This window comes from Mustela nivalis (genome assembly GCF_964662115.1).
Source record: "Mustela nivalis genome assembly, chromosome: 18".
Lineage (NCBI taxonomy): Eukaryota > Metazoa > Chordata > Mammalia > Carnivora > Mustelidae > Mustela > Mustela nivalis.
The window spans coordinates 42,486,868-42,503,273 of NC_139037.1; the positions used below are offsets into that span (position 1 = coordinate 42,486,868).

The following is a 16,406-nucleotide window of genomic DNA, read 5'->3' on the forward strand; positions in this document are numbered from 1 at the left end:
TGGTTGGGGTCTGCCTTCAGCTCAGGTCATGATCGTACCCGATCGGCCTCCCTGCTTGTTGGGGAGTCTGCTTCTACCTCTCCCTTTGCCCAGTGCTTTCCCCTGCTTTCGCTCTTGGTTTCTCTCTTTCTTTCTGGCAAATAAATCTTTTTTAAAAAATAAAAAAAAATTAACTTTAAGACACCTTTTTGAGATAACTATTACCCCTTTTTTTTTTTTTTAAAGATTTTATTTATTTATTTGACAGAGATCACAAGTAGGTAGAGAGGCAGGCAGAGAGAGAGGAGGAAGCAGGCTCCCTGCTGAGCAGAGAGCCCAATGCTGGGCTGGAGCTGAAGGCAGAGGCTTTAACCCACTGACCCACCCAAGCACCCCAACTATTACCTTTTCATTTACAGTAGACGTATGTGTGTAGATGAATAGAATTTTGTTTATTACTATGCTATTTTTTTCTTTCATGGAATTTATATTTGTCATACTTTTGTTTTGGTTTTCTGTATTTAGCATAAACTCCCTTGGATACCTTAGAATAGCTAAAATCCCTCTAAATACTAGTTTACACATGGTCAAATGCATTGGGAAATTTTTTCCATTTTTTTCCCATGAAGATTTACCTGTAGAATTTTAGTTCTTCTGTTCTAGTCAGAACTGGTTGTACTCTAACGGATAGTTAGCTCTGATCTTGTAGTTTTTCATCAACATTATCAAAGACTTTTTTATTTGTTTTCCCTATGTTATATTCTATCTTTCTTGCATTCTGTATCACCTTCTCTATCTACTCATTTGGTGGAGCTCATGTAGCATCCTGAGAGGAAAAGTGCATTGAGAAAAGTTTTTTAACATTTACATATCTGAAGAATGCCTTTGTCTCATTAGATTGGTAGGCCAAGCTTAGAATTTTCCCTCAGAATTTTGTCTTTTAGCTTCCTGTGTTTCTGTTGAGAAATTTGGTGCCATTCTGATTCCTGTTCTTTGGGTGATACATACCTGTGTGTAGTTGGGTGATGTATATATGTGTGAATATACGTATATAGTAGGGTTTTCTTTTAATGGCCTCTTCATTTTTTCTTTTGAAATGTCACGGTGACACATGTAGGTATGCATCTTTTATTCTTCGTGCAAGGTAGTGTGTGTGCCCTTTAAGTCTAGAGATTCATGACTTACAAGAAAACAAGCTTTTTTTGTGTGTGTTTTTGAGTATCTCCTCTAATCAGTGTTTTCCTTTTGTTTTCTGGAACTTACTTCACTCAGCTAATATGTTACCTTGCTTTATGCTCTGAATTTGTCTTTTTTAAAAATTGAGGTCTAATTCACCTACAACATTATATAAGTTTCAGATGTACAATATTATAATTTTTTTCCCAAGATTTTATTTAAAAAGGATTTTATTTAAATTCGAGCTAGTTAACATAATGTTATGTTACTAATTTCAGGGGTAGAATTTAATGATTCATCAGTTGCAAATATCACCCAGTGCTGATTACATCAGGTGCCCTCCTTAATGCCCATTGCCAAGTTACCCCATCCCCCCTCACACACTGTAGCATAATTTGTGTTTGTGTATATTATGAAATGATCACGATAACTATAGTTACCATCTGTCAACACAAATGGTTAAAGAACTTTTTTTTCTTCCACGTATGCAATACGTATTACTATCTACATGTAGTTCCCATGCTGTACATTACATCCCCATGATTTATTTTAAACCTGGAAGTTTTACCTTTGATCCCTTGCACCCATTTTGCCCATACCCCAAACCCACCTCTCTCAACCATCAGTGTGTTCTCTATGAGCTTGATTTGTTGTTTAAGATTCCACATATAAGAGATTATACATTATTTGTCTTTCTCTGACTTCTTTCACTTTCTGTAATACCCTCAAGTTCCATCCGTGTTGTCGCAAATGGTAGTATTTTGTTCTTTTTTATGGCTGAGTGATACTACGTTGTGTGTATTCACCATATTTTCTCTTTTCATCTGTTGATGGACATTTAGATAGTTTCCATATCTCAGTTGGTGTAGATAGTACTGCAGTGAACATGGGGGCACATATATCTCCTTGCCGAGCAGGGAGCCTGATGTGGGGCTCCATCCTAGGACCCTGGGAACATGACCCTGAGCCAAAGGCAGACACTTAACTGACTGAGCCACGTAGGTGCCCTTTTAGGTAATCTCTACACCCAACATAGGGCTCAAACTTGCATCCCCAAGATCAGGAGTCTCGTACTTCACCAGCTGTACCAGCTAGGTGCCCCTGAATTTGGCTTCTTAAAGCTCCTTCTGGGGAATAACTTGTCACTTGCACTTAGATTTCATTGGCCAAACAGTAGCTGGCCATGCCTGAGTTTGCTAGGGTGAAATACTATAGTCCTTCTACAGTAAGATGACCCTTTTATTAATGAATGAGAATACAGTCTAACTTCCTACTCCCCATCTTAAATTAATTTCAAAGGAACTTTTTGTTTCTTCCTTACAGAACCATATTTTTGTTCCACTCATAAAATACCATCTGATTGGTTTTAGGTTTTGTTGCTGTTTACTGTTCCTTACCTATATTCTAAAGAGTTTATTTTCTCTTTCTTTCTTTTTTTTTTTTTTTAAAGATTTTACTTATGTATTTGACAGAGATCACAAGTAGGCAGAGAGAGGGGGGGGGGAAGCAGGCTCTCCGCTGAGCAGAGAGCCCGATGCGGGGCTCGATCCCAGGACCCTGAAATAATGACCTGAGCCGAAGGCAGAGGATCAGCTAACCCACTGAGTCACCTAGGTGCCCCTTGTTTTTTCTTTTGATGTTGATCTGTCTTTCTGATTAGTAGGGGTTCCTCAAATGTGTGTGAAATATTGGCTGCAGTCATGTTTAAAACTGATTCACTGAAAGGTGATCATAAGCTCTTTCATGCCCGGTTGCTTCTAGTCATCTAGTAGGTTTCTGTGAGTCAGAAGTAAAATGCTATGGGATATAGGGTGCCTGGGTGGCACAGTTGATTACATGTCTGATTATTGGTTTTGGCTCAGGTCATAATCTCAGGGTCGTGACATCAAGCCCCCTTTCAGACTCTGTGCTCAGCAGGGTGTCTGCTTGAGATTATTCTCCCTCTTCCTGCGCCCCTCCTACTCATTCTCTGTCTTTCTCCAATAAATCTTTTTAAAAAAATGCTATAGGGTGCCTGACTATCTCAGTTGGTGGGCGTGTGACTTTTGATCTTGGCGTTGTGAGTTCAAGCCCCACATTGGGTGTATAAATTACTTAAAAATAAAATCTTTTGGGCGCCTGGGTGGCTCAGTGGGTTAAGCCTCTGCCTTCGGCTCAGGTCATGATCTCAGGGTCCTGGGATCGAGTCCCGCATCGGGCTCTCTGCTCGGCAGGGAGCCTGCTTCCCTCCCTCTCTCTCTCTGCCTGCCTCTCCATCTACTTGTGATTTCTCTCTGTCAAATAAATAAATAAAATCTTTAAAAAAAAAAAAAATCTTTTTAAAAAAAAAAAAAGCAAAATGCCTTATGGTCCAGGGTCTCCACAGAAGGGTTATACCACTTTACTCACACAAACCCTGGTGTGTCCAGGTCCTTTGTTTTGGCGGAAAAAAATGAGTACAGGTGACATTTAACCATCTTGGAGGGGTATCCTACTGAGGTTTTTCATGGGCTTTTCAGGTTCTTCAGAGAAGGAGCCTTTTATACCCTGCTCACAGGTATATATACCTGATGGCCAGCCCTTTTTTGGCATGGGCTACAGACTGTCCTGGAGGTGTCACCATGTTATATACAGATTTAATCCCATTGATTTCAGTGTAGCACTCTCCCTTATCATCTCTTACTGGATATCCCTGAGCCTGGAGATTCTCTGATTAAATTTCTGCCAAAAATGATTACTGTTTCATCAAAGGTGTGGTCCTCCTACTGGGAGGGTAGTGCTCCAGCTGCACCTATATCTTTTTTTCAGCTACCATCCTTTATTATTTCTTTCGAGGTACTTGATTCCCTCCGTTTCTTTCTGATATTTTATGGCATAAATTGGTTTGACATTGGCTTCTTCTTCTGCAGGATCTTTATATACTTAAACTTTCTCAGCTATGCTGTGTTGAAAATCTTTTGTGTGCTCTTATGTTATCAGGAAGTTTGTTAATGTCTGTGTGTATTGATATCTCCAGTCATATCCATTTTTTCTTGTGAGCTTGTGACTTGTACCATCTTCCCTTTTCTTGTCTTTTTAATTGGGGTTTTGGAAGGAAGTTGTTGGTTAATTCCTTTCCTTTTTTTAGACATCCTTTTCTTAGACTTTCTCAATTCTGTGTCATCTTATTATCCTACTTGTCAATTCCTCATTGTCTGTTATATTCAATTTGCTGAACTAAGAAATGGGAATCCTTAAGTTCTGTGTGCCTATGAATGTTAATTATCTATGCAGATACCCTCCACAAAAGTTTCCTTCTCAAAAGTTATTTGTTGACATTGGTCATGAGGATTTTTTCATGCTGTGAGGTGGGCTTCCATAGTTCATTCCAGTAGCACAATCCAAAATTTTATTACCAGTAATGGGAAAATTCATAAATAATGGTAACATAAAGCTAACATTATCAAGGCTTACCATTTGTCAGCCACAATACTAAGCACTTTTATACATTACCTCCTTTAAATGATGATTCTTTGTACTCCATTTTAGAAGAAGCCTGAGAAGATGATGAGCAGATAGAGAGGCAACAAGACGTGGGAAGCAAGTTGCATCCATCTCCAGGAAAGACTGAGGAAAAAAAAGCAGTGAATATAAGAAAATTGGAAAAATACTTCCTCTGAACTCAGACATTGTATCTTTTAACAGCAACATCTTTTTCAATTTAACTAGAAAGAGTTTGAAATACTGTTTAGCTTACAATCACGAGGGGACTTGTGTAGGAAAGAATCATCAGTCTAATTTAGTTCGGAAATCCTGCCACAACTTATTCTTTAGGTAATAACCCCCTTTAAGTGTAAATAAGTGTGGAAATGCTTTCGGTTAAAACAGTTTGAACCCCGTCTGAAAACAGCATTTATACTGGAGAGAAACCCTATGAATTTACTGAATGTGGGAAAACTTTCACTCACATGCCACACCTCATTAAATGTAGAAGTCAGGCTGGAGAGAAACCCTGTTTCTGAGGAGCCTTTAGCTAGATGACAGATTCATTGAGCAGAAGAAAATTTTTACTGGAGAAAAACCAGTGAATATAACAAAACCTCATTGAGCATTAGAAAATTTATACTTGGAGAGAAAGCTTGTAATATACTGTGTATGATAGAGATTTCTCTTGAATTTTATTCCTTACTTTACATTTGAAAGGTCATACACACAGGCCCTTCAGATGTAAGAAATGTGGAAATACCTTCAAGCAAAAGTAAATCCTCATTCATCAAAAAATTCATACTGGAGAGAAACCTTGTGAATGTGGGAAAGCTTCCATTCAGATGTCACACCTCAGTCAGCAGAGAATTTGTAGTGGGGGAAACCCCTTTGCCTGTAAAGTATGTGGGAAAGTCTTCAGCCACAAATCGAATCTCACCGAACATGAACATTTTCATAATAGAGAGAAACCTTTTGAATGTAATGAATGTGGAAAAGCCTTTAGCCAAAAGCAGTATGTCATTAAACATCAGAATACCCATACTGGAGAAAAGCTTTTTGAATGTAATGAATGTGGAAAATCCTTCAGCCAGAAGGAAAACCTCCTTACCCATCAGAAAATTCACACTGGAGAGAAACCTTTTGAGTGTAAGGATTGTGGGAAAGCTTTCATTCAGAAGTCAAACCTCATCAGACACCAGAGAACTCACACGGGAGAGAAGCCTTTTGTATGTAAGGAGTGTGGAAAAACCTTCAGTGGGAAGTCTAACCTTACTGAGCATGAGAAAATTCATATTGGAGAGAAACCCTTTAAATGTAGTGAATGTGGAACAGCTTTTGGCCAGAAGAAGTACCTCATAAAACATCAAAACATTCACACTGGAGAGAAACCCTATGAATGTAATGAATGTGGAAAAGCCTTCTCTCAGCGAACGTCACTTATTGTGCATGTGAGGATTCATTCAGGTGATAAACCTTACGAATGCAATGTATGTGGAAAAGCCTTCTCTCAAAGTTCATCTCTTACTGTGCATGTGAGAAGCCATACAGGTGAGAAACCCTATGGTTGTAATGAATGTGGGAAAGCTTTCTCTCAGTTCTCAACCCTTGCTCTGCATTTGAGAATACACACAGGTAAGAAGCCTTATCAATGTAGTGAATGTGGAAAAGCTTTTAGCCAGAAGTCACACCACATTAGACATCAGAAAATTCATACTCATTAAAAACCCTGTAAATATCTTAAAAATTGGAAAACATTCATCAGGAATTTAATATAGCACATCAGAAGTAATCATGTAGAAGGAAAGCATCACAAAGGAGGAAAACAAAAGTGAAAAAGTTACTGGACACCAGGGAATTTATACTGAAGAAAAAGACATTTGTATGATAAAAATCCTGCACCCACCAAAAAGCTGATGGTGCAGGTAATGCTGAAACTTTAGATGCATTTCCACTAAAATTGGGAATGGTAAACATGCTTCTTATTGCTGTCTGCGTAGATCTGGAGATTTTCACCAGTGTAATAAAAAAAATAAGTTGTAAGTATTGGAAAGGAAGAGACCTCTATATTGATTTAGCAGAATGGAAGATAATTCTGGAAACACCTATGCATTTATTAGAATTTAGAATATGATAGAAATGGCAGTAGGAGGTGAGAAGATACTGGGACTATAAACAATGATTTGGAGGTCATCTGTTCTTCAAGGAAAAAACAAACCATGAACTGTACACGGAGGTAAGATCCAAGAGATTAAAAACAGGAATATGAAAAAGCTATATACTGAAATGGTTATGACCTTGGGAGTAGGGAAACATTCCTTATAACAAGTTCAAGAATACCTAGGAATTCTGGGTTTGTGTTCTTCAAAATATATACCAGTCTATTTACTGTGGCATGATTTATAGTAGCCATAAGTTGGAAACAACTTAAATACCCATCAGGAACAAAATGGGAAATGCTTATGATGAAATACTGTATATCTGTAAAATTTAACAAGTGAGATCGACATGTATTACAGAGATCTCAAAAATTATGTTGAAGGGGGAAATGAAGTTGCAGAATAACACATATATTACAATGACATTTTTGTAAATTTTAATTAAAACTTTTCTCACAAAATTCAGTACTATGTATTGGTAATGGATACTTATATATATGTATGTTTTTAAAATGTTTTTGAAATGGATTGGAAGATACAGACCAAACTCTTGATAGTGGTTGCTTGTGAAGAGTGGAGAAGGAAAAGGGGATGAGTGTGGGAGGGATGGGATGGGGACTGTTGAAAGGGGACTTCAATTTTATATATAAACATCCATTTCTCTTTAAAACTAAACAGACTGCAAGTAAATATATCAAAATACTGGATAATTCTGGATTGTGGTATATGGATATCTTGTCTTATTTTTTGTACTTTTCTGTATTTTTAAATTTTCTCAAAATAAGAATGGGGGTGAGGATGGGAACACTGTATCTATAGAAATCATGTTCTAATGGATTCATTCCCAATCAAGTACTAAACTTTTTATAGAAAATATTTCTAAAATTTTATCAATGATGAGTGGATGGACTTTCTCTCTATGTAATATGAAATTATCTATTTTATTAAAATTAAAAATGACAGCATAATCCACATTTGTTTTATTTTTACATGTTATGGTGTCCACTATATTGTCTGTCTGTACACTTTTTTTTGTTTTAAGATTTTTTTTTTTTAAGATTTTTATTTATTTATTTATTTGACAGAGAGAGAGAGAGATCACAAGTAGGCGGAGAGGCAGGCAGAGAGAGAGAGAGAGAGAGAGAGAAGGAAGCAGGCTTTCCACGGAGCAGAGAGCATGATGTGGGGGTCGATCCCAGGACCCCTGGATCATGACCCGAGCCGAAGGCAGAGGCCTTAACCCACTGAGCCACCCAGGTGCCCCTTTGTTTTAAGATTTTTAAAATTTATTTGACAGGAAGAGACAGGGAGAGCAGGAACACAAGCATGTAGAGTGGGAGAGGGAAAGCAGACCCCTCCCTACCCCCTGCCAGGGCAGGGAGCCTGATGTGGGGCTTGATTCCAGGACCCTGGGATCATGACCTGGGCTGAAGGCAGATGCTTAACCATTTGAGCCACCCAGGCGCCCCTGTCTTTACACTTTTAACATTACTTTGCCAACATACCATTTGAGCTTAGAAATTTTTAAGAATTTTTAGTTAAATAAGAGTGCATGCACATACTTCATATAATTTGTCTTTTTCATATAAACTTATTTTGGAATATCAGGCTTCCTGTCCTATACATTTTCATGACAACAGCTTAAGTTTTGGGGCACCTGGGTAGTTTGTTAAGCTTCCAACCGTGATCAGCTCAGGTCTTCCCCGCCTTAAAATTTACTTACTTATTTTAAGGGGCGGTGGCAAAGGGAAAGAATCTTCAAGCAGACTCTCCACTGAGTGTAGAGCCCATTCAGGGCTTGATCCCAGAACTCTGAGATGACCTGAGCTGAAATGATCCAGATGCTTAACTGACTGAGCCACCCAGGTACCCCAAATCTTAGTCCTTTCTACTATGAAGTCCCCTATCTTCTTTTTAAAAAGTATGTTATATATTAATCTATTTAGGAATTGCACCACATGTTTGTACACCATTTTAAAATTGCCTCCATTTTATCACCTGCAATTAAGAAAATTGATATAAAGATTTTATTCATAGAACATTTTCCTAAAGTATTTTTTCCCACCTTGATCTATCTTGCTTCCCTTAGCTCTAATCTTAACTCTGCTCCTATGTTTGTGCAGCTTTGGAGTCAACGGAGTAATTCAAGCCTGACCCTAAGACGAAACGGGAATGCCTTATGTGTTCACTGGCCATGGCATAGGACTCCTCCCCCACAGCAAGACTGGTTGTATTAACTCATAGAGGAAAATTGAATCTGAAGTTCAGAATTGTCATATTACTCAGCATGTCAGGAGGGTGATCTGAACCCCCTATAAATGCATCTATCTTACTTCATTCTAGTTGATAAGTGAGTTGACTGGTGGATACCTGAATCATAAGTCAAGATTTATAAGATAAATCTTAGTTAATTCCAGATTGCCTGGATACATAGTGCTACCTTCTATAATACCCAGACCATGTTAGAGCCACAAAACCTCCTTTATTTACCCCAAGCACAACAAAACTTTTAAAATAGCCTAATTTTCAGTCAACCTTTAATCTACCGTTTAAGGTATTTCTCAGCTGTGTTTGTTATGTAAACAACACATTCTTTGCTTTCCTTGATTGCATATGTACTTAAAATTAAGGTGTATTGTGTCTAAAATACTACGTACCAACATAAGCTACTTTGTGAAAAAATTTGGCTTTATAATGTTGGTATTTACCACCAATGAATAACATTAAATGTAATTTTATCATATAAGTAATAACAAACTCGCATTTATTTAGCCTTAACTTTTTCCCCCTTAGTGTTTTCATGAAAGGCAGTGATTCTTAAACTTCAGTGTACATTAGAGTCACCAGAAGTGTTTGTTGCCTGAGTTTTACCTCCAGAACCACTGATCCAGTAAATCTGAAGTGGGAGATGAGAATTTGTATTTCTGACAAGTTCCCAGGTGGTGCCAGTGCTGTTGCTGTGTCAGGGACCACACTTTTGAGAACTGATGATCTAAACCCTTTTCTCTTCAGAACAACTCTGTTGAGTAGTATGCATATTCCTCCATATCTTGAAAAAGGTAAGTGAAAGCTTAGTGTGTTAACATCTACTTGGTGGGAGAGCTGAGACTATAAAAGCAAGTTATGGTTTTTTTTTATTATTTCAGTGTAATAGATCAGAGAAGGTTCTTAGAAACTTTGACAAATACTTGCTTACCACCTGTTAAAGTGCTAGACATCAGATATATAATATCAAGAACATGCAGTTGCTCTTTTGAGATTTAACTCCAGTGCTTTTGTTGGGGGTGTGGAGTTGTTACATTTTTCATTTTGTGATAATGAAGATGCACTAGTAGGAAAGGAAAGTGGGATGTTTTCAAAACTACAGACATGGAGTATAAGATGTTAGGATCTTTAAAGATTTTATTTGTTTGACAGAGCTCAGAAGTAGGCAGAGGCAGGCAGAGAGAGGAGGAAGCAGGCTCCCTGCTGAGAAGAGCCCGATGCTGGCGGGACTGGATCCCTGAACCATGAGATCATGACCTGAGCCGAAGGCAGAAGCTTAACCCACTGAGCCACCCAGGCGCCCAGGGTGACCATTTTAGACTCGAATAATCACTGACACAAGGTGATTAGAGATTAGGACTGTGATGTTGCATTGAAAATAGAAATGAGTAATTCTGGGGTTTTTTTTTGGAGGTGAGTTGACAGGATTTACTGGGGTGCATGATAACAAGAAGACATCAGGTATAATGCCAACTTTCTAAACTTCTAACTGGCTAATTAAGGAACGTTGGGGCTATGAAGAAGCATTTTGGAAGAGAAGAGAATTATGGGTACTAGGTGCACCTGGGTGGCTTAGTGGGTTAAAGCCTCTGCCTTCAGCTCAGGTCATGATCCCAGGGTCCTGCTCAGTGGGGAGCCTGCTTCTTCCTCTCTCTCTCTCTGCCTGTCTCTCTGTCTACTTATGGCCTGTCAAATAAATAAATAAAATCTTTTTTTTTTTTTTAAAGAATTATGGGTACTTTAGATTTGGAAGCTTATTTGATACTATGTGACCACTCACTAAGTTCGGAATCAGAAGCTTTTAAATAGTGTTAGGTGATAGGCTAAAATCCCTCAGGGAAAGTATGTGTTTGAGAAAACAAGAAAGCTTAGTTTGAAGCCTTGGAAGCCATATAGAAGAAGGAAAGTGGCAATCTGTCTTAAGGAGAAAGGATATCTAGGGTTTGGTGTCTCGGAAGCTAAGAGAGCTAAGTGTGTGAAGATAATCATTCTGTTGATTTCTTCTACAAAATTGAGTAAGATGAGTGCATGATGTTCTTTGGGTTTGGCAATATGTAGGCCATTGTAGACCTTTTGAAAAGCCTGTTTGATGGACTACAGGAGTCCTAAACCAGACTGGAGTAGCATAGGATGAAATGATGAGTATGGATCTGCTGTCAGATCCTGCCTGGTTTTGGTGAAATCTGGGCCTGCCACTATTTTTGAGGCTTTCTGCAAGTTTTGTAACATTTGTGTCTCAGTTGCTTTATCTCTAGTGCACATCATCTTACTCAGTTGTGATTAAATAAGTCACATTAAAGAAAATAGTACTTGGTACATAATAAATGCTCAATAAATGTTTATCAGTATTAGACTGAGTTAAATAGTGAACAAAGATAGGAAGAGGTGACAGCAAGTATAGACTTCTTGAAATACCTTGCTAGAAGCCCAGAGTGAGTCAACTTGAGACAGATGTGAGATAAAGGAAGGTTTTGGTTTTTTATTTTTGGTTTGTTTTTTAAAGATAGAATATGTAGAGTATATTGCAAACTGATGGCAATGGCCCAGTAAGGTAACTTCAGGACAAAATACTTTGGAGGCTAAGAGAAGATGAGCTGTTGTGTAGATGACCCAGTTGGTGGTTGGTAGGAACTGGCTTATTTTATCTGAACAGGAAGGAAGAGAGAATATAAGCATCAGTGCAAGCACGTCTGAAACGGGAGAATAAAAGGAGTTCTTATCTGATTAATTCTATTTTCTCAATGAACTGTCAGAGATAGAATGAAGCTGGGATTTGTAAAATAAAAGGACGTATGTTATACTTAAGAGTTGAAGCATGCTCATGGGTCCCCAATAAAATGAAGCTCTAAAATTTTGCATTAAAAATCCCCTTTTCTGGGGTGCCGGGGTGGCTCAGTGGGTTAAACCGCTGCCTTCGGCTCAGGTCATGATCTCAGGGTCCTGTGATCGAGCCCCGCATCGGGCTGTCTGCTCAGCGGGGAACCTGCTTCCTCCTCTCTCTCTCCGACTGCCTCTGCCTCCTTGTGATCTCTCTCTGTCAAATAAATAAATAAAATCTTTTTTAATCCACTGAGCCACCCAGGCGCCCAAATAAAATCTTTTTTAAAAATCCCCCTTTCCTCATCAAACTATCCTCATTTCATACATTCCCTAAGATGTATCCAGTTTGAACTGCATAAAACCTACCAAGAACATAGTAATGGACTAATGGACTTTTTCTCCAATGATTTTGGATGTTAACACATTTGAGAAACTTACCCAGATAACCTGCTAAGTGGAAGGGAATTATGAGAGTTTGTCATTGAATGAAAGTTCTATATAATGAGAGTATTCTGCAGAACTAAGAGACAAAATGCAGATGGTTGGAGGAGCAAAATATAGGGCAAATCTTCATTAGCTGTTTAGAATTACTTAATAACATGGAGCCAAGGTAGTTTTTGGCACTGCTACATAAGGAATCTTTTTTTTAAGATTTTACTTATTTATTTGACAGAGATCATAAGTAGGCAGAGAGAGAGGAGGAAGTAGGCTCCCTGCTGAGCTGAGAGCCCGATGAGGGACTAGATCCCAGGACCCTGGAATCATGACCTAAGCCAAAGGCAGAGGCTTTAACCCACTGAGCCACCCAGGTGCCTTGTAGAAATAGATTTCTACATCAGGAATCTTGTAGAAAATAGGTTGATATGTGAAAACAAGAAAACACTGGAGACTAGACAAAATAAGCCAAGGGTTAAATATTTGTACAAAAAATTGTCAACATAAATGTTTTAAGGAATAGTCACTATGCAACAATGGTGATGTCCACTTTGTGGACTTAACAAAAGAACTAAAATTTTGAGAAGCAGGGACACCTGGCTGACTCATTCAGCAGACCATGTGACTCTTTTTTTGTTTTTTTCAAAGATTAATTTGAGAGAGAGCAGGGGGAGGGCCAGAGGGAGGGAGAGAGAGAATTCTCAGGCAGATTCCCCTCTGAGTGCAGAGCCTGAAGCTGGGCTCAGTTTCAGGACCCCGAGATTATGACCTGAGCTGAAATCAAAGAGTCAATCCCTAAACCTACTTTGTCACCCAGGTGTCCTGATCATGTGACTCTTGATCTCAGGGTTGTGAGTGGGTGGATGTTGGGTGTAGAGTTTACTTAAGAATAAAATTAGGGGCGGGCGCCTGGGTGGCTCAGTGGGTTAAGCCGCTGCCTTCGGCTCAGGTCATGATCTCAAGGTCCTGGGATGGAGTCCCGCATCGGGCTCTCTGCTGGGCAGGGAGCCTGCTTCCTCCTCTCTCTCTCTCTCTCTCTCTGCCTGCCTCTCTGCCTACTTGTGATCTCTCTCTCTGTCAAATAAATAAATAAAATCTTAAAAAAAAAAAAAAGAATAAAATTAGGGGTGCCTGGGTGGCTAAGTTGGTTGAGAGCCTGACTTCAGCTTGGGTCATGATCCTGGAGTCCTGGGTTCAAGTCCTACGTTGGGCTCATTGTGCTTCTCCTTTTCTCTCTGCCCAACGCTTCCCTCGCCCTGCTCCTGTTCTCTCTACCTTTCTTTCTCAAATAAATAAAATCTTAAGAAAAAAAAATTCAAAGAACCTGGGTGGCTAGTCAGTTAGGTGTTCGACTAGTTTTGGCTCAGGTCATGGTCTCAGCATTGTTAGATCCAGCCCTGCGTCAAGCTCTGTGCTCAGTGTGGATCCTACATGAGATTTTCTCCTGCCCCCGAACTTCTTGTGCCATCTCTCTCTAAAATAAATAAAATCTTAAAAGGGCACCTGGGTGTCTTAGTCATGTAAGCATCTGACACTTGATTTCAGCTCAGGTCTTAATCTCAAAGTCATGAATTCAAGCTCTGTGTTTGGCTTCATGCTGGGCATGCCTACTTAAACATTTTTAAATTTTAATTTAAAAATAAAGTTTTGAGAAGCAAATTTTGTGCGCAGGTTATTAGGTTAAAGCATTCTAACATCCTTCTATTTCAAGAGAATGGCATACATACTGTTTTAAGTGTGCATGTTAAAGTAACCAGGGTAGCCACTAAGAGAGAGAGAGGAAGCAGGGAAAGAGAACTTCTAAACTAGAAGAAAATGGAGTAGGAATGGAACCAACCCAAAGAAAGGCGGAAGTGTGAGGGGTGGGGAGGGGAAGGTAAGTAGAAACCACAATGAATACTTGAAATAAATCTAAATGCATCATTAATCCCAATAAGTGTAAATGAGCTGAACTTTTCAGTTAGGATCAAAGATTGTGAAAGGGTGGGGTTTTTGCTTTGTTTTGTTTTTTTTTTGTTTAAAGCAGCTACTTACCAGAGTACCATCTAAAAAGAGAAGGACACAGGTGAAAAATACAGAAGAAGGTGTACTAGGCACATAGCTTAAAAGAACAAAAGAGTCTTTTAAACACATCAAAATAGATAATGTTACAGAGAATGGAAAATATTTGAATTCACAAGGAGGGTAAAATAAATGATTCTAATCTTGTTTTTTGTTTATTGTTTTTTGTTTTCCTTGGGAGGCAGTACAAGCCGCAGGGGTGTAGGGGTGATGTGGAGAGGGCGGGAGGGGGGAACAGAGGGAGAGAGAATCCCAAGCAGGCAAAGCCCAATGTGGGGCTTGGTTTCATGACCTGAGCTGAAATCAAGAATCAGTAGCTTAACCAAGAATCAGCTTAACCAACTGAGCCACCCAAGCACCTCTAATGTATGCTCTTCAAGTAAAATGAACTACACAAATTTGACAAATACACCAGATGTACTTTTTTAGATTTTATTTATTTGAGAGGGAGAGAGAGAGAGAGCACATACATGAGCAGGGGGAGGAAGAAGCAGACTCTCCACCAAGCAGGGAGCTCAACATGGGGCTTGAATCCAGGACCCTGGGATCATGACCTGAACTGAAGGCATATGTTGAACCAACTGAGCCACCCAGATGTCCTTTTACCAGATATTTTAAAACAGGAGCAAAGTCAATTCAGTGTTAAAAATTCCTTATTCTTGGGGTGCCTGGGTGACTAAGTGGGTTAAAGCCTCTCCCTTCGGCTCGGGTCATGTACCAGGGACCTGGGATTGAGCCCTGCGTCGGGTTCTCTGCTTGGTGGGGAGTCTGCTTCCTCCTCTTTCTTTCTGCCTGCCTCTCTGCCTACTTGTGATCTCTGTCCAAAAAAAAAAAGTCTTTAAAATTCCTTATTCTTGAGTGTATAAAAAGAAGAGATAGAGGTCTTTGGAAGAGATCGGAGTTGGTTCCCAAATTGTGTCAAGGCATTGACCTGGCATTTTTACTCAGTTTCCTCACTTTTGTGGATAACTATTCAGACCTGGCCTTCTAATTGGGCTGTGTGTAAGTTGAAAGACTTAGACTGGTTTTGAGAACCTTTCACGTAATGTACCTTCAGGCTCTTTATAAATAAATAAATAAATAAATAAATAAATAAATAAAATGGGACGTCTGGGTGGCTCAGTTGGTTGGACGACTGCCTTCGGCTCAGGTCATGATCCTGGAGTCCCGGGATCGAGTCCCGGGATCAAGTCCCGCATTGGGGGAGTCTGCTTCTCTCTCTGACCTTCTCATTCATGCTCTCTCTCACAAGTAAATAAATAAAATCTTAAAAAAAAAAAAAGTACCTTCAGGCAAGACTGTCTCTTGTTTCTTTCTCTCCTAACTCAGGAGTGCCAAGACGCAAAAATAGAGTGGGGTGGGAAAGCCATATGCACATACCTTTTATTGCCCTCAGGTCACTTACTCCACTGCTCTTACATGTTTTTACAGTGCAGTAAAAATGGGCAATTGCCTATGGTACGGTAGGGAAACCAATAATACAAGATCTGAAATAACCATTTCTATGCAAGGTATACTTTCTGAGCATACTCAGATTAAAATAAGGAAGGGTGATTAGCACATATTAAGAGAGATAATCCTGAGTAGCTAGATTAGTTTGTTTTTTTTTTTTTAACTTCCCCCACCCTCATTTTAATTTTTTTAAAGATTTTATTTCTCAGAAAGCACAAGCAGGGGGAGTGACAGACAATGGGAGACGCAGGCTCCCTGCTGAACAGGGAGCCCAGTGCAGGATTCGATCCCAGGACCCTTGGATCATTACCTGAGCTGAAGGCAAATGCTTAACCTACTAAGCCACTCAGGTGTCCCTCCCCCACCCCCATTTAAAAAAAAAATGTACATGTGTAGGTGCCTGGATGGCTCAGTGGGTTAAAGCCTCTGTCTTCTGCTCATGTCATGATCCCTGGATCCTGGGATCGAGCCCCGTGTCGGGCTCTCTGCTCAGCAGGGAGCCTGCTTCCCCTCCCTCCCTCTCTCTTCCTGCCTCACTGCCTACTTGTGATCTGTGTCTGTCAAATAAATAATTTTAAAAAATGTACATGTGTCATAAAAGTCCATTGAGTTCCTTGT

The 16,406-nt window shown here is 39.4% G+C and overlaps 1 protein-coding gene across 20 annotated transcripts in view; it reads left to right on the forward strand.

Annotated features, from left to right (window-relative positions):
• The window catches only part of ZNF146 (zinc finger protein 146), a 22,387-nt gene extending 14,664 nt beyond the window's left edge, over positions 1–7,723 (forward strand). For all 20 annotated transcript variants that reach the window (XM_082709054.1, XM_082709043.1, XM_082709059.1 and 17 more), the window contains one exon: positions 4,663–7,723. In XM_082709054.1, coding sequence (XP_082565180.1) covers positions 5,442–6,320 — 879 coding nt within the window. In that variant the 5' untranslated portion in view covers positions 4,663–5,441 and the 3' untranslated portion in view covers positions 6,321–7,723. The remainder of the gene's footprint in view (positions 1–4,662) is intronic.
• The last annotated feature ends 8,683 nt before the right edge of the window (positions 7,724–16,406 follow it).